The 27,217-nt window shown below is 56.1% G+C and overlaps 1 protein-coding gene across 1 annotated transcript; it reads left to right on the forward strand.

The window, feature by feature from the left end:
- Positions 1-25,390, forward strand: LOC134562175 (serine/threonine-protein kinase pim-1-like). The gene is made up of 7 exons (XM_063419600.1): positions 1-12; positions 22,716-22,963; positions 23,108-23,471; positions 23,601-23,651; positions 23,856-24,222; positions 24,868-25,047; positions 25,284-25,390. The coding sequence occupies exons 1-7, from the start codon at positions 1-3 to the stop codon at positions 25,388-25,390; spliced, it is 1,329 nt and encodes a 442-aa protein (XP_063275670.1).
- The last annotated feature ends 1,827 nt before the right edge of the window (positions 25,391-27,217 follow it).

The following is a 27,217-nucleotide window of genomic DNA, read 5'->3' on the forward strand; positions in this document are numbered from 1 at the left end:
ATGGAGGCCCAGGTGGGGCAGGGGCCATTCTGTGTGTCCTCTGCTGAAAAGACCTGGGAGGACAAAAGGCAAGAAGGGAAATGGGCAATTGTCTCCGTGCCCAGAGCAGAGGGAGGGCCCAGCACAGAGCGCCAATGCCTGCCCAAGATCAAGGGCAGGATTTTGCAGCCCTTCCCAGAAAGCCCCCAGGTAGCCCAGCGACTGCAGCCCAACCCCACCTGTCCCAATTGCAGCAGGAACAGGAGCAGGGCACAGCCGCAGGAACTGATGGGGACACCCAGCACGGCTCTGCTCTGGCCAGCAACTGCTGAGCAGCCCCTTATCCCAGCCAGAGCACTCCAGCAGCACTGAGAGCCCCTGCTCCTGCCCTGTCTGCCCCCCTCTCCCGCACACCGCAGCCACTGAGGGAGTCTGGCAACGGGAGGGCTCTGGGAAACTTGGAAGGGAGATGGAAATGTGGGCACAACGGGCTCCTCTTTTCCCCCTGTGATCCCCCACAAGACCTCCGTGGAGTCACAGCCTGTGGAGAATGGCTGGGCCAGAAATTGATTTGGAACCCGAGTGTGGAAAACATCCCACAGAAAGGATAAGAGGAAAATCAGAAATGTCCCAAGTTGCTCAGAGTCCTGCTCAGGGAGAGGAAGGGACAGAGCCCAGGACAGATCAGCTGCACCTCAGATCCCCCTGGTGAATTCTCTAACCCCTCCCTGCATCAGGCACCAAAGGGGGAACATTTCCATGTTCCACTGAGCTGCTGATGTGCAAACAGGAGCACGTCTGTGCAGAGCCCATGAAGCCCCAGCTGGGCTCACCCGCAATGGCCCCTCAGGTGTGCAGGGGCTGGAAATGTCCCTGGGCCCCTCCTGGGTCAGCGCTCCTCAATCCTTCAACAAAGGAGGCACAAAGGAACAAGAGGCCAAAGGAAAATCTTCCTGCTGGCTCCTGGGGAAAATCCAAGGCAAACAGTCAAGTCAGGTGTCTGCAGGGTTTTGCCACCTGTGCCACAAGAGGTGCCTTCTGTGTGGTCAGTGTGCCGTGAGGAGGGAACATTTGCTGGAAATGTCAGGGACTGTAAGCTGAGAAGAGCCATGGGCCGGGGGGCTGAGGACACCTGTGTGCACCCCTGGCCCCACCAGGGCCAATCCTCACCAACCTTTTGCTCTTCTTCCCCAGCCAACATGGATGGCAGTGGTGAACCTGTGTGTGCTGGGGTAAGTCCTGGAGCTGGGGGCACCAGTGTGGGAACTGGGGGGCACTTTGGTCACCCCCAACCTTTCCCAGGACTGGGGACACCCCAGTGAACACATCTCATGATCTTTCCACAGCAAGTTGGTGGCATTGGAAATAGGAAGGTGAGTACCCTGAGTTCTCCTGCTGTGCCCATACTCTCCCCTCTCGTGGCCATCATCCTCCAGGGCATCCCAGTGCACCCCAGTGCATGCCAGTGCACCCCAGAGCTTCCCAAGGCTGCCCCTTCCCCAGGCTCCCCATTGCATTCCCACCCAGCCCAGTGCACCCCAGTCACCCCCAAAGAGCATCATGGCCAATCCCTTTCCTCTCCTCTTGCCCTCCAGTCCTTTCCCTTTCTCATTGCCCATGGCAGTGGTGACCCCCAATCCCCCTCCTTGACTGCCACTCCCAAAGCCCCTCCCAAACCCAGCAATTTTGCTCCTCTGCCCAGGATTTCCCCTGCCCCCACCCACTCCCCACTTCAGCCCCCATGGCCCCCCCACTGGAATTCCTGCCTCCCCACCCACATTCCCCAATTCCCATCCCTTCAACACCCCCAGCCCCATCCCTTGGGACCCCCAGCTCCCCCCTTTCACTGTCTTTGGGTTCCCCACATCCCACTCCTTCCCCTCATCCTTGGAGGCCCCAAATTCCCCTCGCTCTCCTTGTCTCCGTCCCCACCATGGTCCCTGCAGGAACAAGGATCAGGGGAAACTGCCTGGAGTGGGACTGGGGGCAGCAGAAGGGATTTTCCCCCTCAGACCGGGGCCAGCCACGGGGCTTGGGGACGCCTGTGATCCCCTGAGCCCCACAAGGGCCATTCCAGACTAATCCTTTGCTCTGCTTCCACAGGGAGGTGTAGTAGCAGGTTGGGGTGTATGCGATAAGGTAAGTCCTGGAATTGGGGCACCAGTGTGGGAACTGGAGCCATTGGGTCCCCCTGTGCCTTGCTGGGACTGGGGACACCCCAGTGACCAGGGACATCTGCCCATTTCTCTGAAAAAACCGATTGGCTTCCCATGAGTTAAGAGCTTTCAGGTGGGTACCTGGAGTTCTGCTGGGCCCAGAGCTTCCCCTGTCCTGGTCATGGCCTTCCAGGGCACTCCAGTGCACCCCAGTATACCCCAGCATACCCCAGTATCTCCCAACATGCCCCAGTACCCTCCAGTGTGGCTCTAACCCTTGCTTTCCCCCCCAGCCCCCCCTGGCTGAAAAGGTGAAGCTTCTGCGGGAGTGATGCCCAGCTGCCCCTCTGGATGCCCTGGTGAGAAATCTTCAGGGCTCTCCAGCCCCACCAAAGATCCTCGGGGTCCAGGGCACATCCCTGAGCCCTCTGGGCTGTGCAGACCTTGGCGATGGCAGAGGGACATGCAGGGGACTGTCCCTGATCCATGTGCTGGGCTGAGGTGGACAGAGCTGTCCCCAAGGCTTTCCTTGCGCTGGGGAGCTCTGGGGACAACCAGTGTCCCTGAGGGAGCAGGGAGGGCTGTGGGAGCTTTTGGGATATTCCAGGCTGAGGGGCTCTGGGAGCCACATGGAGCTCAAGAGCCAAGTGCAGTGCCAGGTGTATGCAGGGCTCCAAATCCCTTCTCCTGCTGCAGGGCCCTGCAGAGAGGGCTGGGGACAAGGGCCCTCTCATGTCCCAGAGGAGAGCGGGATCCCAATTTGGGTTCTGCCTTTCAGGTCTGGAATTGGTGGTGACACTCGTGTCCTGTCCCCCTGCAGCAGCATGAACAGATGATCATCCCTGGAGAAGGCCCTGACCCCCTTGGAGCCCTGGGAATGTCCCTGCAAGAATCAATAAATGGCTTCAGCAAAGCAGCTCTGGCTCTCCGTGTGGCCTTGTTCTCATGTCCCTGTGTGTGTTCCACGTTCCCTGTCCCTGTGTGTTCCTTGTCCCTCTCTCAGCCCTGCCCGGCTCTGCTTCCTCCCCCACCATGAGCAGAGCGACTCTGGGGGCTGCCAGGGCTCTCTGTCCCTTCCCCCCTGCCTGGTGCCCTGGGCAGGGCAGGTTGGGACAGCCTGGAATGTCCCCCCACAGCTGGCAGGGCCCAGGGGCACCCAGAGCAGCCTCTGGAGCGCGCAGGCTTTGGGGCACAGAGGGCAGCAGGTTGTGCCCAGGGCTCGGGGAGCCCCATGCCCAGGGAGCACAGCTTGGGCTGGCAGCAGCAGTGGAGCACGGCCAGGAGCCTGGAGCCCTGGCTCCTCTGCTGCCGCTGGGAGCCACAGTGCTTCCCTGCTCAGGGATCAGCACTGCTGGGCTCATGCCTGTGGGCAGGGAGGGCCTTAAGGGCACCGAAAGGGTCCCTGGCTGTTCAGATGCCATCCTTGAGGTGCCTCTGCCCAAATTCAGGGGCAAACGGGACCAGGAGCCCAAGTCAATAGTACGGAATTCGGTGAACAATCCAATGTGAAGGGGAGAAAGGAGCAAGGGCAGGAAGAGCAGGAGAGGAAGGGAGGGAGATTGTCGCTGTTAGCCTCGCCTGAAAGACACACGTAGTCCAGAGTTTGTGGAGATCAGAGCAGCAGGGAGAATCTCCTGCTTTGTTTATTACTTCCTATTATATACTTTTAGCAAGATGTCCATGGATTGGACAGTGGCATTCCCACTTCTCAACCACATTGGTCAAGGAGGCTGTCATTCAACCTCCCCTTCTATTGGAGAAGGAATTCAAAACAATGACAGTATTTACAAAACACAATCTCCTTTTTTATATGAATGAGCATGAGAAGGTGCACACTTCTACTTTAATATGAACGCTCAGCAAACTAGGAAAATCTCATGGTGACACCTCACCTTTTTAACTGTTGCAAAAAAGAAAACAAAAAAAGAAAAATTAACATATGTACAATGGGGGAAAAAAAAACCCAAAAAAATAACCTGTACAAAGTTTACCAACCTTCATTTTGGTCATCGTGTGAGGGTTGCTTGTTGGCCTGATTCTGCCTGTGCTGTGCAGGGCTTTACCCTGAATCCCCTTGCAGTAACCTGCTCAAAGAACCCCGAGCATGTTCTTCAATGGTTCAACCAGACAGCCCTCATTTTTCAAATTTCTATATGATGCAAAGGCAATATTATGCAAAGGCAATATGATGCAAAGGCAGGAGCATTCCAAGAAAAAAAAATCACTCAAATCAAAGTTCTGTCCCAAACCACACCCCCAAACCTCGTGCACATTCCCCACAAAGGGCACAGTGGCTACAGTACATAAAACTGAACCATCGCAAACAGTTCCTCTGAATCCTCGATTAACACAGCCTGCTGGCTCCCACAGCATCACGCTGCACCACCCCATCCTGCAACAGGCAGCTCCACAGGATCCAAAACCACTATGGAGGCCATACAGGAAAGGAGAGGATGGCCAAATCCGTGTCCATGTCAATCAGATCTCGAAGAGCCATCTCTGATGGGTGGCACCAGGGTGGCACAGAGTACACAAGGTTTCAGGATCAGACAGGATCAGTCCAGTGCACCTGAGGCAGCTCAGCAGACTTGAAGCGGCCGCCTTCATGACACCGATCCCCGAACCTGAGGACTTAAAAAACACAAATTGAGCAATTGAATTTTCTCAAAGAATGCAACATGGGAGGTGGGTTTGGGAACCACTGCACAAGTGTGCACTTCGCAAGAGTCCAAAAATGACCATTGCTACTGTGGTGACATCAACACCTCCTGAACTGCAGGTGCTGGCTGCAAGCTAGCCAAATTTGCTCTTGCTCCAGGGCTTAGGAAACTGTTTTGCTCCCCAGACGTCTTTGGCGCTTTCTCCGCTTCCGACTTTTCAGGCTTGGCAAGGGCTGGCCATCAACATGAACCACTGCTTTACATATGTCTGCAGTATGGTCTGGCCCGCCACACCGTGTGCAGAAGAACAAGGGAGTCACTTTCTGTGCCTCCTTTCCCTGTTTTCCACTGGCCTGAACATTTGCCTGGGTCTGCTGCTCACTCTTCAGCCCCTTATGGGACAGCTGTGGGGCAGCAGCCGGGGCAGACACCTTAAAGTCAGAGGTGTCCAAAACCGCACAGACCTGGATCATTTCCAGGACATCAGAAGTTTCAGGAAGGCTTCCAAGGAGCCTCTGGCAAGCCGCGTTAGCATTGCTCCTTGCAAATTGTTCTAGCAAAATTACTTTCAAAGTGCTATCCTCAACTTGCTTCTCCAAAGAATGCATCAGACGCCTTACAAATTGAACAAAGGTCTCGTCTGGCTTCTGGACTATACCCAAGAACTCCTGCTTTAGAGAGGAGGATAACATAGTTTTTACCAGTGCAGATATACCTATGTGTCTGCACAGATTCAGAACAGTCTGAGAAAAGCCAACTGCACATCGGGGTGAGCATATTCGCTTCTCCTGGTAAGCAAATCAGCTCTGACCCCAAACCAGGGATCTTCTTGAGACAATTGACTATTTTGGACAGCCACTTCTGTGGCCAGTCGTTCCCAATTGTCTTCAAAGCTAGAAACCTGAACAGGTCCAAATAACGCCAAAGCCAGGCATCTAATTTCATATGGAAAGGTCAAATCCACAAATTTTACACTGATCAGCTGTATGACATCAGAAAAACTGAGATCACACCTGACTACCTCCCCTCGGAAGGGAGGCAGATCTGCCCAGGACAGGGCAGCGTGGCCGTGAGGCTGTGAAACCACAGCCCACAGCTCTCGGGACAGGCTGGGGCAGTGCTGCACATTCAGACAGCGGCTCCGTCAGCTCAGCAACCGGGCTCGCCTGCAATGCAGGACCAGAAATTGCATCCCAATTCAGAGCAGGGCGAGCGTGCACATCTGACAACGCTTCAGCCTCGCTCGCCCCTCTCACAGCTGGCTTGGGCCGGCCAGGGGAGCGGGGATGGTGCAGAGACGCCGGCTCAGTCTCCGCTGTGTGCGGGCTCGTGTACATTGCACTGGCCAGGGGAGCGTGGCAGATTCGCCACGGCTTTCCGCCCCCTGCCAGTTCGGGGGGGCCCGGGACCGGGCAGACAAGTCCCGGCCGGGGGGCGATGGCAGCGGCACGGCTGCCACCCCTGCTCCCCGCTCAGCCTGCAAGTGCTGGCCGGGGGAGTGGGGGGGTGGCAGTGGCATGGTTGCTCAGCCCCCCAGCTCTGTGCGGGGAGGAATTCGCCACACGGGGCAGGGAGGGGCGGCAGATCTGCCACAGTGCTCAGCCCTCTGCCGGTTTGGGGGGGGCTGGGACCGGTTGGGCAGGTCCCAGCCCGGGGGGGGTGGCAGTGGCACGGCCACCGCGGCACCCAGCCCGCTTTCGGTGGGTTGTGTGGGGAGGGGGCGGGCTGCAGGGCCGGGCTGGCACCGCACGGGAAGGGCAGGGCGTGAGGGATTTGCCTCCGCAGGGTCTCTCCTCACTGGCACGGCCGCCAATGGCGCAGGCGGCGCCCCTGTCCCCACTCCAGGGCCAAGGCGTGGGGTGGCGGTGGCAGCGCCGCGGGGAGCCCGGGACCGCGCTCGGCCACCGGGTGGCCCCGGGTGGGCCAGGCTGGGGAGGGCCGGGCCATGGGGGTGTCCCAGCGCCTCACGAACGGGGCAGGGCGGGGGGGGTTTGCCTCCGCAGGGGCCCCCTCCAGCACGGCCGCCAACGGCGCAGGAGCAGGGAGCGCCTCCGTCCACATTCCAGGGCCGAGGGGGAGGGATGCCTCTGCACCCAGCGACTTTGCAGAAGGCACCACCGATCCAGGGGCTGGGATTCCTTGCTACCACGGCCCACCGGCCGCCCCAGCGCACGCTGACCCAGCAAAAGGACTTGAAAAAACTTCGCAGCCCTCCCAAAATTTGCGCTGGCCACACTCAACCCCTGACATGGGGGTCAGAACCTCCCGTGGTGGCTCAAACCCTGCTTCAGAGCATTCGTTGTTGAAAGGGATGGAGCTGCTGGCAGGGGAACCGATCTGCTGTCTATCTCAATACCCGAATCCGAATCCCAATCTCGAACAGTCTGTCTTAGAAACAGAAAGACTGTGCCCCAAGACCCCAAGAGCATGCCCGCATTGGAATCTCCATCAAGGACGGATGGAAAAAGGCTTTTCCCTAGGGTTTTCCATGGGGTGATTGAAAGTGCTTTTCAGCACTATAAAAAATTCCACGTGTCTTGCCCCAAGTGTATAGTTCTCTTACGTGTCCATTGGGTAGCTCGGCTTCACGGGACACCAAAAATGATCAGAGAAGTTCTATTAGGAGTCGATCTTCTGCGAACATCGTGAGTTCCTGATTGCAGCCATGGAAGACGGGGTTTTTTCTTCTTTTTTCTTTTTTCTCGTCTCACAGCTTGCAAGTTGACCACGTGGGCTCCAGATGTCGCTGGAAGCCTCACCTGAAAAGACACATGGAGCCACGAATTTGGGGAGATCAGAGCAGCAGGGAGAATCTCCTGCTTTGTTTGTTACTTCCTATTATATACTTCTAGCAAGATGCCCATGGATTGGAGAGTGGCATTACCACCTCTCAACCACATTGGTCAAAGGGACAGTCACACAGTCTTGTCTGTTCCAGCAAGGAATGTGAAAACAGTGGCAATGTTTACAGAATACAACTGGTGTTTACATGAAAGGAGCATGAAGGTGCAAACCTTCTACTTTAATATGAACGCTCAGCAAACTAGGAAAATCTCATGGCAACAGAGGTGGAGAGAAAAAAAAATGAGAAGTGGCAGAAACAATGACTTTAATTTCTGGATAAGATTTAAAAAGTAAAACAAATAAAAAGAACCTCAAAAATGAAACCAAGAAGTAGTATGAAATATCAATTCTATTACAAGTGATTTGCAAGAAATTGGCCAGCAGTTAAGTGTTTCTGAAATCGTCTAGTCATCAGTCTCCACACTGCAGCCTGAAGCTCCTGGTTCCTCAGGCTGTAGATGAGGGGATTCAGAGCCAGAGGCACCACCAAGTACAGACCTGACAGGGCCAGATCCAGGGATGGGGAGGAGATGCAGGGGGGCTTCAGGTAGGCAAAAAATGAGGTGCTGACAAAGAGTTAGCCCACGGCCAGGTGAGGAGGCAGGTGGAAAAGGCTTTGTGCCGTCCCTGCTTAGAGGGGATCCTCAGCACGGCCCTGAAGATCTGCACATAGGAGAAAACAATGAACACTAAACAACCAAAATATAGGAAAGCACTTGGCACAGTGAGCCCAAGTTCCCTGAGGTTGGAGTGTGAGCAGGAGACCTTGAGGATCTGTGGGATTTCACAGAAGAAGTGGCCCAGGGCATTGCTCTGGCACAGGGGCAGGGAAAATGTATTGGCCATGTGCAGAAGAGACGTGAGAAAGGCACTGGCCCAGGCAGCTGCTGCCATGTGGGCACAATCTCTGCTGCCCAGGAGGGTCCCGTAGTGCAGGGGTTTGCAGATGGACACGCAGCGGTCGTAGCACATGATGGTGAGAAGGGATTATTCTGCTGAAATGAAAAATACAAACAGAAATAACTGTGCAGCACGTCCTGAGTAGGAGATGGTGCTGGTGTCCCAGAGGGAATTGTGCATGGCTTTGGGGACAGTGGTGCAGATGGAGCCCAGGTCGCTGAGGGCCAGGTTGAGCAGGAAGAAGAACATGGGGCTGTGCAGGAGGTGGCCGCAGGCTACGGCACTGATGATGAGGCCGTTGGCCAGGAGGGCAGCCAGGGAGATGGCCAGGAAGAGGCAGAAGTGCAGGAGCTGCAGCTGCCGCGTGTCTGCCAATGGCAGCACGAGGAAGTGGCTGATGGAGCTGCTGTTGGACATTTCTTCACTCTGGGCATTGTGGGCTGTTGAAAGAAGACACTGAGAAAGTGGTATCATATTCCTTCTGTCAATCCTATATATTGTATTTGTAATCCCCTCAAAATTACTTATTGCAAGGGAATTTTTCTAAACTTTTTTGTGTTCGGGTTTGTGCTGCTGAGTTCCTGCCTCATCTTCAGCACCACTTTCAGCCTGAACACCTTTGAACGCAGAGGGAAAACAGGGCTCCCTGTGCCTCAGTGCAGCCATAACTGCACAAAGAGGTGCCCTTTGTTCATTACACCTCTCTCTATTTCAGAGTGATAATACTTAAAATGTGCTTGAAAAAAAGTGGAATTTCTGAAAGCTCCAAAGTCAAAAAAAATTCCCTAAACTCTTCCCTCCTTTCTTTTTCCTCTTTGTTGTTGTTGTGGTTGTTGTTGTGGTCATTGTTGTTTTTGTGTTGCTACACAGGAAAGGCTATCCAGGGTTGGTCTGCCTCTATGCTGCCTGGAATTGCACCTGCTGGGAACTGAGAGACTTTCTCTCTATCCAAGCCTTGTCCCTGCCAGTGCTCCCAGAGCCCAGCCCTGCCCTGGGGGCTCAGCTCTGCCCTGCACACCCCTCCCAGCACAGGGCACTGCCCAGGGGCATCTCCCTGGCACCAGGGCCTTAAGGGCTGCTCAGACAAACAGAGATGCTCAAGCCAAGGTGCTGCTGCTGCTGTCTGTAGCTAGAGCAAGGTGAGGAGGCACTTTCTGAGGGAGATCTGAGGCACTTCTGCTGATCCCCAGGGTGACAGTGCAGGAGTGTCAGTGGCACAGACAACCCTGAGAGCCCCTTTCCCTTTCCTTTATGAGAAAGCTGAGAGCAGCCCTGGCCATGCAGCACCATCTCCACAGCAGCAGGAATCTGCCCTGATGGGGGTGGCTCCTTCCACTTCCAACTTCTCCCCACAGTCCATGGGGAGCTCCTAGGCAGGCTGAGAGCTGCCCCTGGCAGGTGGCAGATGCCCTGGCCTGGCCAAGAGCCCTCAGGGCTGCAGGACCTGCTCTGCACCACAGCACTGGGCAGCCTTGGCTGCAGCCCCAGCTCCTGCCCTGTCCCTCTGACGGTGCCCAGGGCAGCCCCGCTCTGGAGCACATCCTCCCCCAAAGCAGCAAGGGCAGCAGAGCCATCCTTACAGTCACCTCAGTGCTGTCCTGGGTCAGCTTGAGGAGATCCCTGCAGCCAGAGACTTATGGTGTCACAAGTGGTGAACATTTCCCCATGAATGACCTCGTAATTGTCCTTCCAGTTTCTTTAAGCCTCTGTCTGCTTCACTGCTCTGAGGTGCCTGCAGACAGCACCCTCAGCCCTGCTGGGCTGGGAGAGGAGCTGCTCCTCAGGAGAAATGGCGTTTTGAAGGTCTTCTTGATTGCCAGGAGCTGCCTCTGTGCCAGGAGCCCAGCCCAGCTCAGCAGCACAGACACAGCTTAAGGACTTCAATTAGTCTCTTGAGGTTTGGTGTTGTTTACATGAGACTCAGTCCCTGAGAGAGTGTTCAAGAAACTTCTCAAGAATTCAAAATTATATTGAAATTCTGAAGTTTCTTCAAGTTTTAATGGCTCCCACTAAGAGACACGACTGAGAAAGCGTCCTGAGGTTCCAGTCAGAGCAGAACACTGTAGGCAGTGATGACAGGTGGGGACAAACAAGGCAAAGGTGTCTCTGATGCTGAGCAAACCTGGATGGGTTTCAGGAATGCACAGGGCCAAGGCCTGAGCCCCAGCCCCTGGCAAGGCAGATCCTGTCCCTCCCTCACAGCTCAGGGCTCTTCCCGGGCCACTGGGATGTGGGGATGTGCAATGTCAAGGGCAGCACCATGGGGCGGCCCCTGCCAGGCTGCTGAGCAGGGACAAGGAGGCAATGAGGCCCCAGGCCTGCAAGGGTCACTTGTCTCCTCTGATGCCTCAGGCCCAGGGTCAGCAGCCATGGCCCAAGTGCTGCAGGAGTTGGCTGTGTCAGGGCCTTTCAGCTGCTGCCCATGCCTGTGCCCTGTGCAGCCCAGGCTGTCCTACGGTGTCCGTGCCCTGTGCCTCTGTCCCTGCAGGCTGTCCTCATCCCCCGGCTGCCCCACCTGGCTGGTCCCTTCCTCTGCTGACAGCTCTGCGTCCTGCCTGCCTCTGCCTGGGCACACAGAGCCTTGGGCTGCTCCAGACTCCTTCTGGGGGATGTGTTGCACCACAGCCCTGCCCTGGCAGGGAAATTCCTTTCTCCTCATGTCTATTCTGTGCCTCCCCTGCTGCCCTTTGCAGTAATAATTTCTTTCTCTGGCTGTTTTCTACTAGGTTAATAGGATACATCATCTCTGAAACCACTTTCCAGTCCCTCCCAGAACTCTCATCCCCTGTCCTCATTCTCCACTCCACTGAGCACAGAGCTCCTTTGTCCCTGTATTGTGGTCAAGAGGTTGAGGCCAAGAGCCTGGACAAGAAGGACAGTTCTGTTCCATAGGAAGGAAAGCACAGAGCCCCAGTGCTCCAGGGGCAGAGGAGAAGCAGCTCTCACCATTCCAAGGTCAGCCGGACCCCTCAGGCAGCCCCAGGAGCCCAAGCCAGCCAGAGCTGTTCCCTGTTCCCTTGGTTCCATGGGGCCCTGCAGTGTCACAAAGGCCCCGTGGTTCTTTGGGGCCCCTCAGTGCCACAGTGGCCCCCTTGGTCCCATGGAACACCACAGGATCACTGTGGCCCCCTTGGTCCCATGGAACACCACAGGATCACTGTGGCCCCCTTGGTCCCATGGAACACCCCAGGATCACTGTGGCCCCCTTGGTCCCATGGAACACCACAGGATCACTGTGGCCCCTTGGATCCATGGAACACCCCAGGATCACTGTGGCCCCCTTGGTCACACAAGCCCTGCAGTGTCCCCATGGCCCTGGGTTCCACCAGCCCACGCAGGGTCACAGTGGTCTCCAGAGGAAGGAAAGCACCGAGTCCCAGTGTTTCAGAGACAGATGAGACACAGCCACCAGAGGCCAAGGCCAGCCACATCCATCTGTCCAGGCAGGGTTGTCAGGGAGCAGCCCTTGGATATTGGGGATTTGGAATGTGGAATCCCACTTTCAGCCATTTGTGCCTGGACGAGCTGGATGAGTCTTTTCCATGAAAAGGAAAGCATGGAGCTCCAGTGTTTGGAAGGCAGGCGAGAGCTGGCCCTCAGGAGGCCAGACCAGCCAGACCTGACAGTACTGGTGGCTTTTGTCTGAGAGCAATCCCTGGATTAATGGAATTTGGGAGGTGGAATCCCAGTTTTGGCCATGGGTGCCCTGTCAAGAAGGATGGGTTTTTTTCCATATGAAAGAAAAGCACAAAGTCCAAGAGGTTTGGAAGATGAGAGGTGGCCACAGTAAGTGAGGGCAGCCACACCTGTCTGTCATGGCAACTTCTGTCTTGGAACAATCCTTGGATATATGGAATTTGGGAGATGGATTCTCAGTATTGGCCATGGGAACTTGGACATGGAAGATGTTTAATTCCATAGGAGGAAAAGCACAAAGCCCCAGTGTTTTGAAGGCAGATGAGAGGTGGCCCCTGGGAGGCCAAGCCAGGCAGATCTGTCTTTTCCAGAAGGTTTGATCTGATAACAATCCTTGGATATACTGAAATTTGGAAGTGGAATCTTCTGGATTTTGATCATGGACACCTGGAATGACGGTTCTTTCCCATGGCAAGGAAAGGGTGGAGTCCCAATGTTTTGAAGGCAGATCAGATGTGGCTCCAAGGAGGCCAAGGCCAGCAAGACTTGTCTGTCCTTGCAGCTCTTCCCTGGGAGCAATCCTTGGATAGAATTTGGGGGCTAAAATCCCGATTTTGACCATGGGCTCATGGACAAGAACGACAGTCCTTTTCCATAGGAAGAAAAGCACAGAGCCCCAGTGTTTTGGTGGTAGATCACCAGAGGAGATCTGGTGGCCAGACATGGCCCCCAGGAGGCCAAGCTAGACAGACTTTTCCCTCCTGGAAGCTTTTGGCTGGAAGAATTCTTTGGATAAACAGAATTTTCGAGGCCAAATCCCATTTTTGGCCATGGGTCCCTGGAAGAGAAGAACAGTTCTTTTTCACAGGAAGGAAGTCATGGATCCCCAGAGGTCCAGGGGCAGATGAGAAGCGACCCTCGACATTCCATGGTCAGCTGGAGCTGTCAGGCAGTCCACCCGCTAAGCACAAATGATCCTGGGAGACTCCATCCCTGATCCACCCCCAGGACAGGTTTGAAGATAAAGCCTTGCGGGAGCCCACCAGGTGCAGAGAATTTTTCCTCTCCCAAGCAGCAGAGGAGCAGAGAAGCAAGCTGGCAAGCCCCAGTAACAGTGTTGAAGGAGAAAAAAAACAAGAGGAAAAAAGCAAAAGACCAAAACCACAGGGCAACAAGACCTCAAAGCAGATGCGCTGTGCCACGTGGCCACTGAGTCAAGCACCGCAACCAGAAAGAAGAGCAGCCCCTGGCCCCCAACCCCTGCAGGACCCCGGGCTGCCCCTCCACCCATTGCAGCACTCCCAGAGGCAGGGAGGGGAGGCAGTGACCATTCCTGGTACAAAACAAAAAACAACCCAAAATGGTGATGGGTTATGAACCATCCCCAGGACAGTTCCATGAGGCTGCCCTGTGTCAAAAGGGGCACTGGGTTATACAAGAGCTGGCAATGCCCCAGTGGCACCTGTGTCCCAGGAGACCCCACTCTGCCCAAGTAGAGCCTTGCATCCCTGAGATTCCACGTTGTCACCGTGGTCTGCTGAGCTCCATGGGGCTGTGCTGTGTCACAGCGGGCACTGAGTTCCACGTGCCCTGGCACTCTCCAAGTGGCTCCTGGCTTCCATCAGGCCCCGCTGTGTTTGCAGCTGGCACTTGGCTCCCCAAGATGTCATTGTGTCACTGTGGTCTCCTGGGTGCCCTGAGACCCCGCTGTGTTGATGCCTTACAGAACCTAGAAATAAAGTAACACCCTTTGGAGATAATATTATAGAGGAGGTAACAGAAAGGCTGATCTTTATTGGAGGCCTCCAAGGGGCAGATACAGATAATGTCCACAAAATGCCCAACCCCTCCATGAAGTCAATACAGTTTTATAAGTTTAGCAGATTAGCATATTTGACAGAAGTCACCAATTAGGAGCACAGGTGGTGAGGCATGACCAAGTTCCTTGGCAAGAGTCACTCTACCCCTGACTGGACACTTTAGGCACACCAAGGAAGGAAAGCATCAACACAACCAAACCAAATCCAGCAATCAAACCACAAACAAACCGAGAACTGTCCCTCTGTGTGTGTGTGACGAGGACAGTGAGGGCAAGAATAAAAGGAACATGGCCTTTAGCTGAACAGAGCTCAAACTAACAGGACTTAGCTTCTACCTTAACCTTAACTTACACCTTACACAATTTAACAAAAGAACAGCACTGAACAGTATTTATTCTAAATTATAACCTATGATGTAAACATTTACACAGAAATAGTACCCAGCTTGTAAATTATATTAAACCTGGAATATGGTAAGGCACTTTACAAAGCACTGACTCAGAAAACGCTAAACCCTACAACTTCAAGTTATCCATATTTTGAGAAGAGGAAGTCAGGAGAAGAGAGAGAGAGACATCCACAGCCAAGACCTTGGATCCAGCCCATCTCAGCTGCTGTAGGCTCCGGGGCCGTGGGAGGTGTCAGTGTCACAGCCGTGTCACAGCCTCACCTGCTCTGGTTCCTCACACAGGTGGGGTTTTGGGGGTGCCAGGGGCTTGGCAGCCACTTTGGGGCTGGCCCAGAGGCTGCAGTGGCTGGGGCTGGGGCAGTGACTGTCCCACCTATGCAGAACTTGTCCTGGCCCCCCAAACACACCCTGGAGATATCTGGGGCCTTTCATCATTTCTCTGCTCTCCAGCACCGAGGCAATGGACTCTGGCTGCAGCTCTGAGCTCGTGCCCAAAGCAACCACTCCTGGCAATGGGGCTCCATGGAGCTGTGCTCAGGAACCCCCTGCCAAGAATTGGGGAGTGCCCCCAAACCACCTCAGAAACCTGGGATGCACCAAAATGCCTTCAGGAATGTGGAATACCCAAAAACTCCCTCAGGAATGGGTTCCCTCTCCCTTCATCATTCCCAGCCTTCGGCTTTCTCATTCCAGATTTCACCACACCCTCCCAATCCCCACCCAAAGCCATCCCACCTCTCCTGGACATCAGGACCCCCTTCCCAAGACATATTTCCCCCATCCCACCCCTCCCAAACCCCATCCCACCCATCCCACTCCACCCAATGCCCATCTCACCCCTCCTGATTTGCAGCACACTTCACCAAAGTCCTTCCAACCCCGTTCCACCCTGAGGGGCTGTTGAAATCAAGAAATTTTGGGGTGGGATTGAATAGTTTTCAGTGGCATTGAGTGGTTTTGAGGTAACAGATCAAACCTTCTCATCTCTTTGAGTGCCAAGAAATGGAGAAAATGACAACAAATACCCCCAAATCCCTAAATCCCTTCAAGTATCTCCCTGAATCCCAGATCCCCTCAAAAGACTAGCAAAAAGTGAGCCTTTAGATGCCTTTGATGAATTTGTTCATTTTTATCCCAATTTTGTCTGTTTTAAAGGGATGAAGAGGAATCAAAAGAATATTAGGGACCACCAAACAAAAGGACCACCAGCCCAGTGTCTCCCCAGTGCAGATCACAGGGAATGTGGGTCATCAGGGCTCTGCCCAACGTGATCCCCTGATGCAGGATAGAGTTGGAGCAGCACACAAAGCTCTCCCCACAGTCGGGTCACTCACAGGACTTCCCTTACCAGTGCCTCTGTCGGTGCCTGGTCAAGGGAGAGCTGTGGGTGAAGCTCTTCCTGCACTGGGGACACTCACAGGGCCTCTCTCCGGTGTGGATGCGCTGGTGGGTGACGAGGTGGGAGTTGTTCTTGAAGCCCTTCCTGCAGACAGGACAGCAGAAGTGCTTCTCCTCTGTGTGAATCCACTGGTTCTTGAGGAGATGTGAGCTGGTCTGAAACCTCTTCCCACATTCAGGACACTCATAGGGCCTCTCCCTGGTGTGGATCATCTGGTACTGGATCAGGGTGTTGCTCCAGCTGAAGCTCTTCCCACACTCCAAGCATTTGTGGGGCTTCTCCCTATCATGAAGCTGCTCATGGACCACCAGCTCAGAGCCCTGGCTGAAGCTCTGTCCACCTTCCTAGCACTGGGTGGGTCTTTCCTCCTCTGAGTACTCTGAGATGGGTTTGGAGCCCCTTCTCCTGCGGGATCTCTGTGACTTTTCTTCCCCGTTGCATTCCTGCACCATGGAGCCGCTCAAAACAGCCTCTTCCATGAGGTTCTGCCGTGGGGATTTGTCCTCCCTGGTCTCTGTCCTCAGCTCTTTGTCTAGGGGAGGAAGCACAAGGAGTGGATGGGATTTGACTCCGTGCCAGAGGGAAGGCCAAGGAGATCCCCCCAGTGCATCCCCGGCAGGACGGCGTCGGCAGCGGGGTTGTCCTGCAGCCGGGGCCAGGCTGGGCTGGGAGATGGAGCAGGAGAGAGGGGCAAAGGGGCACTGACTTCCTCCTCACCTGCCTGGCTGTCCCTGGCCATCTTCCTCTTCCTTGCAGCTGCCTTCTCCATCTGGTCAAGGTTTGGGAATGGGAAATGCTGCTTTGGGGAAAAATACAATGTATGAGCACATTGGGTTGGGGGGTTCCTCCTGCCCAAGTCCATCTCTAGAAGTCACTGGGCTTCTGGTGCCCATATAAACCTCCAAAACACAAAGATTCATTTCTCCAAAATAACCAAGTGACCAAGGTTCAGCAAAAACACCCAACCATGAGTTTCTTCTCTCTCATCTCTCCACTTTGGGGTCCTGGAGGCCCCCCTGTCAGTGTTGCCCCGGGTCAAGTTTGTATTGGTGTTGGCCCTCTCTGGGCTGCTGTGGCTCCTGAGAATCCACGAGGTTCCCCTTCTCCGGGCTCACCACTTGGGGATCACAGGTGTCCCTGGGCTCAGCACTATCCAGGGTCCCTCTTTCAGAGTCCTGGGGTATCCATGGGTCCCCCTTGTCCTTGCTCCCAACCTGTCCAGGCTTCTGGAACAGCCCCAGCTCTCGCACTGCCCGTTTCTGCTCCCCCCATTCCCGGGTTTGCCTCCCAGCGCTGCTGGTACCGGGCGATCCCCACGTGTCTCTGGGCTGACAGTGCAGCCCCTGAGCCGGGCAGAGCAAGCCCCACCACAGGGGGACCCTGCATACCCCGCTCCCTGGGCAGCCGCGCCCAGCCCCGGGCACAGAGCTCCGCCAGCCCCCGCCGCCCCCTCCCCAGGGCCCCGGGGACCCCCGCAGCCGGGGCCGGGTCTGAGCGAGGCGGCCCCCGAGCCCGGCTGCGTGGCCAGGGGGGCACGGGGAGCCCGGGGCCTCTGTGCCAACGCTTCCCCCGCTCTCCCTCAGCCTTTGCCCGGCCCAGCCCGGCCCCCCGAGCCCCAACAGGCCCCGCACGGCCACGGCCGGGCCGCTCCGCTCCCCTGCGAGCCCGGCCACACGGACCCACCTGCGCCGGGGCCCACGGGCCACCGAGAGCTCCCCGGGCCGCCCGGGCCTGGGCCCCGAGCACAGAGCTCTGCCCGGGGGGCTCCCGGCCCAAGGCGGCGGCTCCGGGCCCGGGCGGCCGCTCCCGGCTCCCACAGCCCGCCCGGGGCCGCCCCGCCCGTGCCGGGGCTGCGCCAGCGCTCCCCGCACCCAAGGGGGTTCAAACTGCCGGGGGCATCTCACAAAAAAACATTGCCCGTATCCCCTCCCAAAACAATAAAATCCCAACCAGCCATCAACCCCCACAAAAAATAATCCAAAAACAAACCCACAAACTAACCCCTTCCACCCTGCCCTCCTGCGCCTTCGCAGGGACCCCGACCCCGCGGGAATGCCCCCGGGCCGGGACAAAAAGCTGCTCCCCTGGAGGCGCTTTGAACACCCGCCCGCGGCCCGGCCCTGGCACACGGCTCCTGGCAGCTGCCCCGCTGTCCCAGCCGGGCCTTTGCAGCAGGGAGGCTCTGCGGGACCCCCGGGCTGTGCCCCCTCCCAGGCCCTGCCCGCCCCGGGGCTGACCTTCAGCCCGGGCTCTCTCGCTGTCCCGGCTCCTGCAGAGTCCCCGCTCGCAGCTCCTTTGGCCCCTGGGCTCTCCTCTGGGGGTTGGGGAACAGCCGGCAATGGGATGTTGCCCTGAAAAGGAATCATTTTGGTGCTCCCTAGACAGGCCAGAACTGAAACTTTGTTCCTTTTACCTGGGTGCAGAGACCATCAGGGCATTTTCTGCACAGAGTTCCAGCCCCCAGCTTTAGTTGAAGGAGCTGCCTACCAATGTCATGCTGCCAGGAGCCTGTCCTTGCTGTCACCTGCTGTGGCTGGGCATGAACAGAGCTCCTGCCCTTGCATTTCCAGCTGCTGTGCAACCAAAGCTGAGGGATCTGGAGCTGCCTGAATGCAAAAACTGCAATATGAGCCACTCTCAAGGGGGAAATCTCCCCCTGCTGTGCCAGCCCGTGGCAATGCTGCCATTCTCTGCTGTTGCTGGGGCACTCTTGGGTCTGGCTGAGCAGGAAAGGTGACCCTGAGCCAGGAGATTTCTTTGGCTGCAGCAAAGCCTTGGAACGCAAAGACCTTCCTGATGCTGTGCCCTGGGCCAGGAGGCAATGAACCACCAGAGCTGAGCCTAAATTTCTTACAGAATTCACAGAATGACTGGGTAGGAAGAGACCTTCAAGAGCATCAAATCCAACCCATGCCCTAACACCTCAACTAAACCATGGCACTGAGTGCCTCATCCAATCTTTTTTTAAACACATCCAGGGATGGTGACTCCACCACCTCCCCAGGCAGACCATTCCAGTACTTTATCACTCTCTCTGTGAAAAACTTCTTCCTAATATCCATCCTGTATTTCCCTTGGGGCAGCTGAAGACTGTGTCCTTTTGTTGTGTCAGCTGCTGTCTGGAGAAAGAGACCAAACCCCACCTGACTACAGCTACCCTTCAGGGAATTGTAGAGAGCGATTAGGTCACCTCTGAGTCTCCTTTTCTCCAGGCGAAACAACCACAGCTCCCTCAGCCGTTCTTAACAGGGTTTTTGTTCCAAGCCCCTCACCAGCCTTGTTGCCCTCTCCTGGACGTGCTCAAGCGTCTCAATGTCCTTCCTAAATTGGGGGCCCAGAACTGGGCACGGCACTCGAGGTGCGGCCTCACCAGTGCCGAGTACAGGAGAAGAAACACTGCCCTGCTCCTGCTGGCCACACCATTCCTGATCCAGGCCAGGAGCCATTGGCCTTCTTGCCCACCTGCCCACACTGCTGCCTCATGTCCAGCCTGCTGTCCAGCAGTGCCCCAGGTCCCCTTCCCTGGCTGCTGTCCAGCCACTCTCTTGCCAGCCTAGAGTGCTGCACGAAGTTTTTGTGGCCAAAATGCAGGACTCAGCACTTGCACTTATTAAACTTCATCCTATTGGACTCTGCCCATCTATCCAGTCATTCCAGGTCTCTCTGCAGAGCCCTCCTACCCTCCAATAGATGGACACACGGTCCAAGCTTAGTGTCAGCTGCAAATTTACTAATGAAAGACTCAATCCCCTCATCCATGTCGTCAATAAAAATATTGAACAGAACTGGCCCCTGCACAGACCCTGGAGGAACACCACTGGTGCCACCAGCTGGATGCAGAACCTTCACCACCACTCTCTGGGCCCAGCCATGCAGGCAGTTCTTAACCCAGCACAGAGTGCTCCTGTCCAAGCTGTGGGCTGCCAGCTTTTCCAGGAGGGTGCTGTGGGAGACAGTGTCCAAGGCCTTGCTGAAATCCAGGTACACAACATCCACTGCCTTTCCCGCACCCACCCGGCGGGTCACCTGGTCATAAACGGAGACCAGGTTGGTCAAACACGACCTTCTGTTCTTAAACCCGTGCTGGCCGGGTCTGATAGCCTGGCCATCCTGTAGGTGCTGTGTGATGACACTCAGTATAAGCTGCTGCAGTACCCTACTGGGTACTGTGGTCAGGCTGACTTGAGCTGTGGGATAAGGATTTAACAATTAAAACTGTAAAGCAGTTTTATTTCCATCTGGGACACAAGGGGGATTTCCCACCATACCTGCGTACCTGGTTGAGACAGGTTTAAGGTTTAAATACACTCAGATCCCACAAAACAACCCCTCCCTCCCCGCCCATTCTCTGCCCACTCTCCGCCTCCTTGCACTTCCTATTATAATTAGCCTTCTCTGGTGCCACATCTCCTGGTGGTTGCAGGCTGGGGTCTTCTGATGAAGTAAGAGGTCTTCCTCAGTTGTTCACTGTTTGACCTCTTCCTCTGGGCAGGTGCAGTGAAGGTTTGGCTAACTCCCAGGTCACTTTGTCCTGGCCAAAACCACGAGCCTGGTTCTTTCTGATTTCTTAAGCCACAGGTTCTGCTTTATGGGGTTTTCACTATACCTAAGTCTTGCTTTACTGAGTTTTCACAATATACACAATATACATCTTATCTCTGTGGCCTTTACCTAGCAACTAAATCCTCATGTGTTCTGCTACAAGTTGTTTTTCTGCTTTTACAGGATTGCTAAATGAGCTGTATATTTCTGCTTCCCCTCCATCTGCTTAAGCACATTAAATGCTTCTAAATATCTGAATTTTAGATATGTTTCCCATATCAAACTGGCCTATAATTACCAGGATCCTCCTTTCTACCCTTATGGTGTAGGGGTCACACAACACATTGGCCAACCTCCAGTCCTCTGGAACCTCACCAGTGAGCCAGGACTGTTGGGAAATGATGGAGAGTGGCTTCACAAGCTCATCTGCCAGCTCCCTCAACACCCTGGGCTGGATCCCATCTGGGCCCATGGATTTTGAACATCCAAGTGGCTCAGCAGTTCTCTGACTGCCTCCTCCTGGATAACAGGGGCACCTTTCTGCTCCCTGACACCATCTACCAGCCCAGGAGGGCAGCTGTCCTGAGGACAAGCCGTCTTCGCCTCATCTGCAGTTCCTAAGTTCCCTCCCACATCCAGTAGAGAACAAAGGTTGGTCCTACCCTTCCTTTTGCCATTAATTTATTTGTAAAAACATATTTTATTATCCTTTACAAAAGTTGTCAAAATGACTTCAAACTGAGCTTTGGCCTCCCTAATATTTTTTTTCCTACATGTTCCCTTAAATACTTCCTGAGAGACCTGACCCTCCTTCCAAAAATGATACATCCTCTTTTTATTCCTAAGTTCCTTTGAAATCTCCTTGCCCATCCAGGCTGGACGTTTGCCTTGTCAGCTCATCTTTCAGCACACAGGGACAGTCTGTTCCTGTGCCCTCAAGATCTCTGCATTGAAGCACACCCACCTTTCCTGGACTCCTCTGTTTTTAAGGGTTCCTTCCCAAGGAACTCTCTGAATAAGTCTCCTAAAACGGCCAAAGTCTGCCCTCCAGAAGTCCAATGTAAAAATCTTTTTGATGTCCCTCCTGAATTCACCACATATTGAGAACTCTGTAATTTCATGATCCCTGTGCCCCAAGCAGCCTCCAAGCACCACATCTCCCACCAGCCTTTCTCTATTTGCAAACAACAGGTCGAACATAGTCCCTCCCCTGCTGGCCTCACTCATCCGCTGTCACAAAAAGTTCTCCTCCATCCACTCCAAAACCTTCCTGCACTGCCTCTTTGCCGCTGTACTGAGTTCCCAGCAGATGTCTGGTAGGTTAAAGTCACCTACGAGAACAAGGGCTGGTGATCCTGAAACATTCTCCAGCTTCTTAGAGAAGAAGTTGTCCACCTCTTCTTCCTGCTTGGGTGGACGATAACAGACTCCCAGTAGGTACCCCTGGGAGCCCGTCCTGTTTGCTTCGGGTAGAACAGGAACAATGAAAACCTTCCCAATGGCACAACTCCCTAGCCCACATGGGGAAAGGAAAGAAAAAGTTGTCAAGTTCTCAAAACCTTTCTCCTGCTTTGCTGCAAGACTCCTGCTTCACACATGTTGGGGAAAGTCAAGAGAAGCTGCATGGGTGGGCTATCTTGTGACAGATGGTGCAACTCGTTCTCCAGGAAAGGTTCTTGGAAAGAGCAGACAGGACTGTGGAGAAGATTCTGGGAAAGCTGAAACAGCTTTTCGGAAATGAAATGAAAGTGGAAAGAAACAACCCAAGATATTTTCCTCTGTTTATTTCTCTGTCCCACTTTCCATCTTAAACTACTTCTCCATCTCATTAATTCTAAATGGGTCTCACCTCTGACATCCAAGACTTGGTAAGATTTAGACACTGTAAAATACCATGAGCACATCCAGTTTGCCTTCCCGTTTTTCTTGGAAAGCAATGCCGGAGACACAAGTGCAGTGCTTGGGTCAGGTACAAATTCTGCATTCAGGGAATGTGCTGTGACAGTGTCTGACCCTCAGCAGGGACAATGCACAGCAACAGCCAAGGGGATTCCTCTGTCACTGTGCAGGAGTCAAGACTGGGCCCTGACTGAAAACGGCGAAGTTCCCGTGTTTGGACAGGCTCAGGGGCTGCCCCGGGGAGTGCAGGGCTCGGTGCGAGGCAGAGGGGGCAACGGAAAAAACTGACAAGGGGACAAACGGCCCTGGAGCTTCAGTTGCAGCAGCAGCAGCGGCAGCAGCGGCAGCAGCGGCAGCAGCGGCAGCAGCAGAGAAGAAAAAAGCGGCTTTGTTGACCAACCCGTGCTTCCCCTCTCCCTCTCCCACAGTCCCGCAGCCTCTCCCTTTCCCAGTGTCCCCCTCCCAACCCAGTCTCCCTTTCCCCTGCTGGGCCGGGCCATGCCTCGGGCCCACCCCCGGCCCCGGGCGGGGCTGCCCCGTCCCTGCCCCCGGGCGTCCCGCCGCGGTCTCGCCTTCGCCCGGCTCTGGCAGTGCTGGCGATGGCGCTGCTGGGCGGGCATCAGTGCCTGGGGCTGGGGCAGCATTGCTGGCCTTTGGCTGCGCCTGTGCCGAGCCCAGCCCAGGTCCCGGCCCCAGCCCCGGCCCCGGCCCCAGCCCCGGCCCCGGCCCCGGCCCCAGCCCCAGCCCCAGCCCCAGCCCCAGCCCGAGCCCCGGCCCCGGTCCCGGCCCCGGCCCCGGCCCCGGCCCCGGCCCCGGCCCCGGCCCCGGCCCCGGCCCCGGCCCGAGCCCCGGCCCCTGCCCCAACCCCGGCCCCGGCCCCGGCCCCGGCTCGTCCCTGGGCCCGCAGAGGACACAGGCGGCGCGGCTGCTCCCGCCGCCTCCACTGCGGCTTCCCCAGCCCAAGCTCCTCCGCTTGGCAGCGCAGCCGCTGGCCCTGAGCCGCTGCTGTCCCGTTGCCAGGAGCAAATGCCTGGGGATGCCCAGCCCGGGCCGCTCGAGGGGCGCTCGGGGGCCGTTCCTGGCCCCGGGCCGAGCGCTGACAGCCGCGTCTCGCCGGCAGGGAAGGCGCAGCAGGCCCTCCAGGAGCAGTACCGCCTGGGTTCGCTGCTGGGCCACGGCGGCTTCGGCAGCGTCTGGGCGGCCACACGGCTCTCAGACCGTGCCCCGGTGAGCGGCAGGGCCGGTGGTGGGTACACAAGGAAGGGGCGCAGGAGGAGGAGGAGGGTGAAGGAGAAGGAGGCTGGGGCTGGGCAGGGCAGGCAGTGAGCTCAGCCTGCTGCTCCCCTTGGCTTGCAGGTGGCCATCAAAAGGGTGCCACGGAACCGTGTCCGGCATTGGGGTGAGCTGGTGAGTGAGCGGGGCCAGCAGGAGAAGCTGGGCCGTGCCGGGCGGGGATGAGCTGAGGCCTGGCAGGGTGGAAGCCGCCAGGACGCCTGGAGGGAGAGCGGGCGTGGGGCCAGCAAAGGGCGCAGAGCATCCCGGGCTGGCTGAGGGGTCCCTGACCCCTGGCACGGCCTCAGCCCCACTGACAACATTGTGCTCCTCCCACAGCCCAACGGCACCAGCGCACCACTGGAGATCGTGCTGCTGCACAAGGTCTCCACTGGCTTCCCTGGTGTCGTCCAGCTGCTGGAGTGGCTGGAGCTCCCCAAAGACATCATTATCATCATGGAGCGCCCGGAGCGTTCTCAGGACCTCCAGCACTTCATTCGGGCACGGCGGTTCCTGTGCGAGGAGGTGGCGCGGGAGCTGTTCCGCCAGGTGCTGGAGGCCGTGCGGCACTGCACCAGCTGCGGGGTCCTGCACCGCGACCTCAAGCCAGGGAACATCCTGCTTGACCTGGCCACCGGGCAGGCCAAATTGATCGATTTTGGCTGTGGCACCTACCTACAAGACACAGCCTATACTCACTTTGCAGGTGAGCCATCGCAGGGGTGTGCTCCCCATTCCAGACATCTCCTGGCCCAACATCTCACAGCCCAGCCTGGGTGTGGCTCTGGGGATTCTCCCTTTCCCTGCCACTCATGGCACTGAGTCTTCAGCCCAGTTGCTTTTGAACACAAGTGGGTGGGGGGACCAGCTTCCAGCCCTGCTGGCAGCCTTTGCCAGCCACTCTGCCTGGGACTGGGACTGGGGCTGGGGCAGCCAGCCAAACAGAAGCACCCGTGGGTGGGGGTGGCTGAGAGGGGAGCCAGAACATGTGCACCAGCCAGTTTGGTGTGCAGGTGAGAAAGGGCTTGGACTGCTGTGATTGCCTGGTTTGCTTTGGGTTCATAATGGTTTTTGGGGCAATGCAGGCAGGGACGAGTAAGGCATGGTTTTTCCCCAGCACTGAGTGGGTTTTGCTTGTCATGGTTGGGCCTTGCCAGGGCTTCCACTGCCACCTTCCAACACCAGTGGCTTCTTTTCCAACCCTAAGTTTGTACACAAGTCCCAGGTGCTGGCCAGAGGGCAGCAGGTCACACCACGTGCCACTGGGGCAGCCCCTGCACGCCCAGGGATGCTGGGGCCAGGCTCTGGGAGCAGCAGCATCCCCCTGATGAACTCCATCTGTATTCCATAGGAACACCGTCATACAGCCCCCCGGAATGGAACCAGTTTGGCTGGTACTATGGACAGCCAGCTACCGTCTGGTCCCTGGGCATCCTGCTGCACCAGATGGTGTGTGGGGAGCACCCTTTCAGGAGGGGCCACAAGATCAGCTGGGACCATCAGCTCTCGCTGCCACCACGGCTCTCTCAAGGTGAATCCTCATCTCTGGGCACGGGGGAAATGCCAGTGCTGGGAGACAACAGTGGGCTGTGGCAGCTGCTGAGGAGGTGGCACGTGTCCTGCTGTCCTGCTTTCCTCCAAAACAGGGAATTCCTGGGAAAGTTTAGGCCCAGCTCTGAGCAAATGCAGCATGGCCTGAGAATGGGAACAGTGGGACAGACAGGAGCCTTCTCCAACTGACCGGCGGTTTCTGGTTTCTCTCGCCAGAGTGCCAAGATGTCATCCGGCAGTGTTTATCCATGCTGGATGTGGACCGGCCTTCAGTAGAAGACCTGTTGTGTCATCCCTGGATACAGGATAGTCATCTGCCATAGAAGAAGGGAGAGAGCCACAGAAACAGCGATGCAGGGCCCTGGTAAGTTCCAGCTCCACACATGCCTTGGCAATCAGAAGCAAAGAACCCAGACTTTTTTGTCCTGCCAGTGTCACTGCACAGGGGTCATCAGATGGGAACACACAGCCCCTGTGCTGGAGCTGAGCTGCTCTGCCCAGCACTGCTGGCTGCCATCCCAGCTGCTTTGGCTTGTCCTGGGTCACTGCCAGCTGGGGCCCTGGGCAGAACACTGACAGCCTGGTCTCACTCCCAGGGAAAGAGAAGCAGCCCCTGGAGAAGCTGTGCCAGGTGGGGCTGCTGCTGCTGGAGACAGCCAGGACAACATCAAGGATGAAAACCTCTTCCTCGACCAGGCCACCACAAAGCTGAAGATGATGGACTTTGATTCTGGCACCTTCTTCAAAGCCAGGCTCCACAGTGAATTTGCAGATGAGTGCACACACAGGGGGATGCTCCCAGATTTGGGCATTGCACAGGCTGGCCGGGAAACAAAGGTTCCCCCTTTTGCTGGGGTGGAAGCAACTGATTTTTCAGTGGGCTGCCAAGCTGCATTTTGGCAGGGCTGGGGGGCATGGGCTGGGGTGGGTGTGAAATGGGTGTGGGGTCCTGGCCCTGCCAACAGCCCCCAGTATCCACTGTGCCATTTTCCCTTTTTGTCTGTAGTCTATTTTCGTTAATTTCCTGTTTGTTTCTCTAAAGGAAGCGTTCTAGGTGGTGTCCAGGCTGGATGGGGAAGTGCTTGGGACCAGCCGTGCTGTGGATGGGCCGTGCCCTTGGAGAAGGCTGAGGACATCGTTTGGGAGCAGCTTTTCTTCCAGCGGCGGATGGCGTCAGGTGTGTCCCGTCTTCTTGGCCTGGGTGGGATCAGAGCTTTTGGGAGATGGCAGCCAGCACAGGAGCATCCTGCTGTGGGCAGCTGCTGAGGAGGTGGATGTGCCATGGCTGGCTGCAGGCTGGGCACATGTCCTGCCCTCCTGCTCTGCTGCCAAGGGCAGCAATGATGGGCAGCTCTGGGCACTGCTCTGGGCACGGCCAGCATGGCCTGGGCACGGCGGGCACTGGGACAAGGGGGACAGGAACCTTCAGCTGACGGGCGGGTTCTGATTTCTCTCCTTGCAGCTGGGCTCTGCGGATGCTGAGGCTGCTCTGGGCTCTGCCAGGGCTCTGCTGGAGCTCAGCCCCAGGCCAGAATCAGCCAAAGAAGAAATGGTGTGACCTGCAGCAGAGACTTGCTTGAGCACTTGGGCAATGCAGCTTGCAGAGTGTACATCTCCGAGGGAAAACATCACACCCTCCAAAATTAAACTTGATCAAGAACTTCTGAAATGCAATCAATCTGGGATGACCCCAAATGACATTTATCAACTTGCCCAAGGTGTAGCTCAGCCCTTCCCTGAAGATTTCTCTCCCCCACCTACTTTTAAATTTCACAACTGCTCCCTCCTTTCCCCCAGTGAGTTCCCAGCCCATCACATCCTATTATATACTTTTAGCAAGGTGACCATGGATTGGAGAGTGGCATTCCCACCTCTCAACGGCATTGGTCAGAGGGACTGTCATTCAACCTCCCCTTCTCTTGGGGAAGGAATTCAAAACAATAGCAATATTTACAAAACACAATCTCCTTGTTTACATGAATGAGCGTGAGAAGGTGCACACTTCTACTTTAGTATGAACGCTCAGAATACTGGGAGAATCTCATGGTGACAATGGGGAGCACCCAGAGCTGTGGCTTCCAGTCAGTGTTTGCCAGTGTTGTGTTCTCATCTCCTGCAGCCTGTGGGGAAAACAAGCTGTGCTGCCAGGC

This window comes from Prinia subflava, chromosome 26 (assembly GCF_021018805.1).
Source record: "Prinia subflava isolate CZ2003 ecotype Zambia chromosome 26, Cam_Psub_1.2, whole genome shotgun sequence".
Lineage (NCBI taxonomy): Eukaryota > Metazoa > Chordata > Aves > Passeriformes > Cisticolidae > Prinia > Prinia subflava.

Bases quoted from the DNA above. Each gene is read 5' to 3' on its own strand.
- LOC134562175 (XM_063419600.1), top strand. The intron at 22,964-23,107 runs GCCCCGGCCCCG...GCCCCTGCCCCA, and splicing joins CGGCCCCGGCCCCAGCCCCG to ACCCCGGCCCCGGCCCCGGC. The intron at 25,048-25,283 runs GTGAATCCTCAT...TTCTCTCGCCAG, and splicing joins GCCACCACGGCTCTCTCAAG to AGTGCCAAGATGTCATCCGG.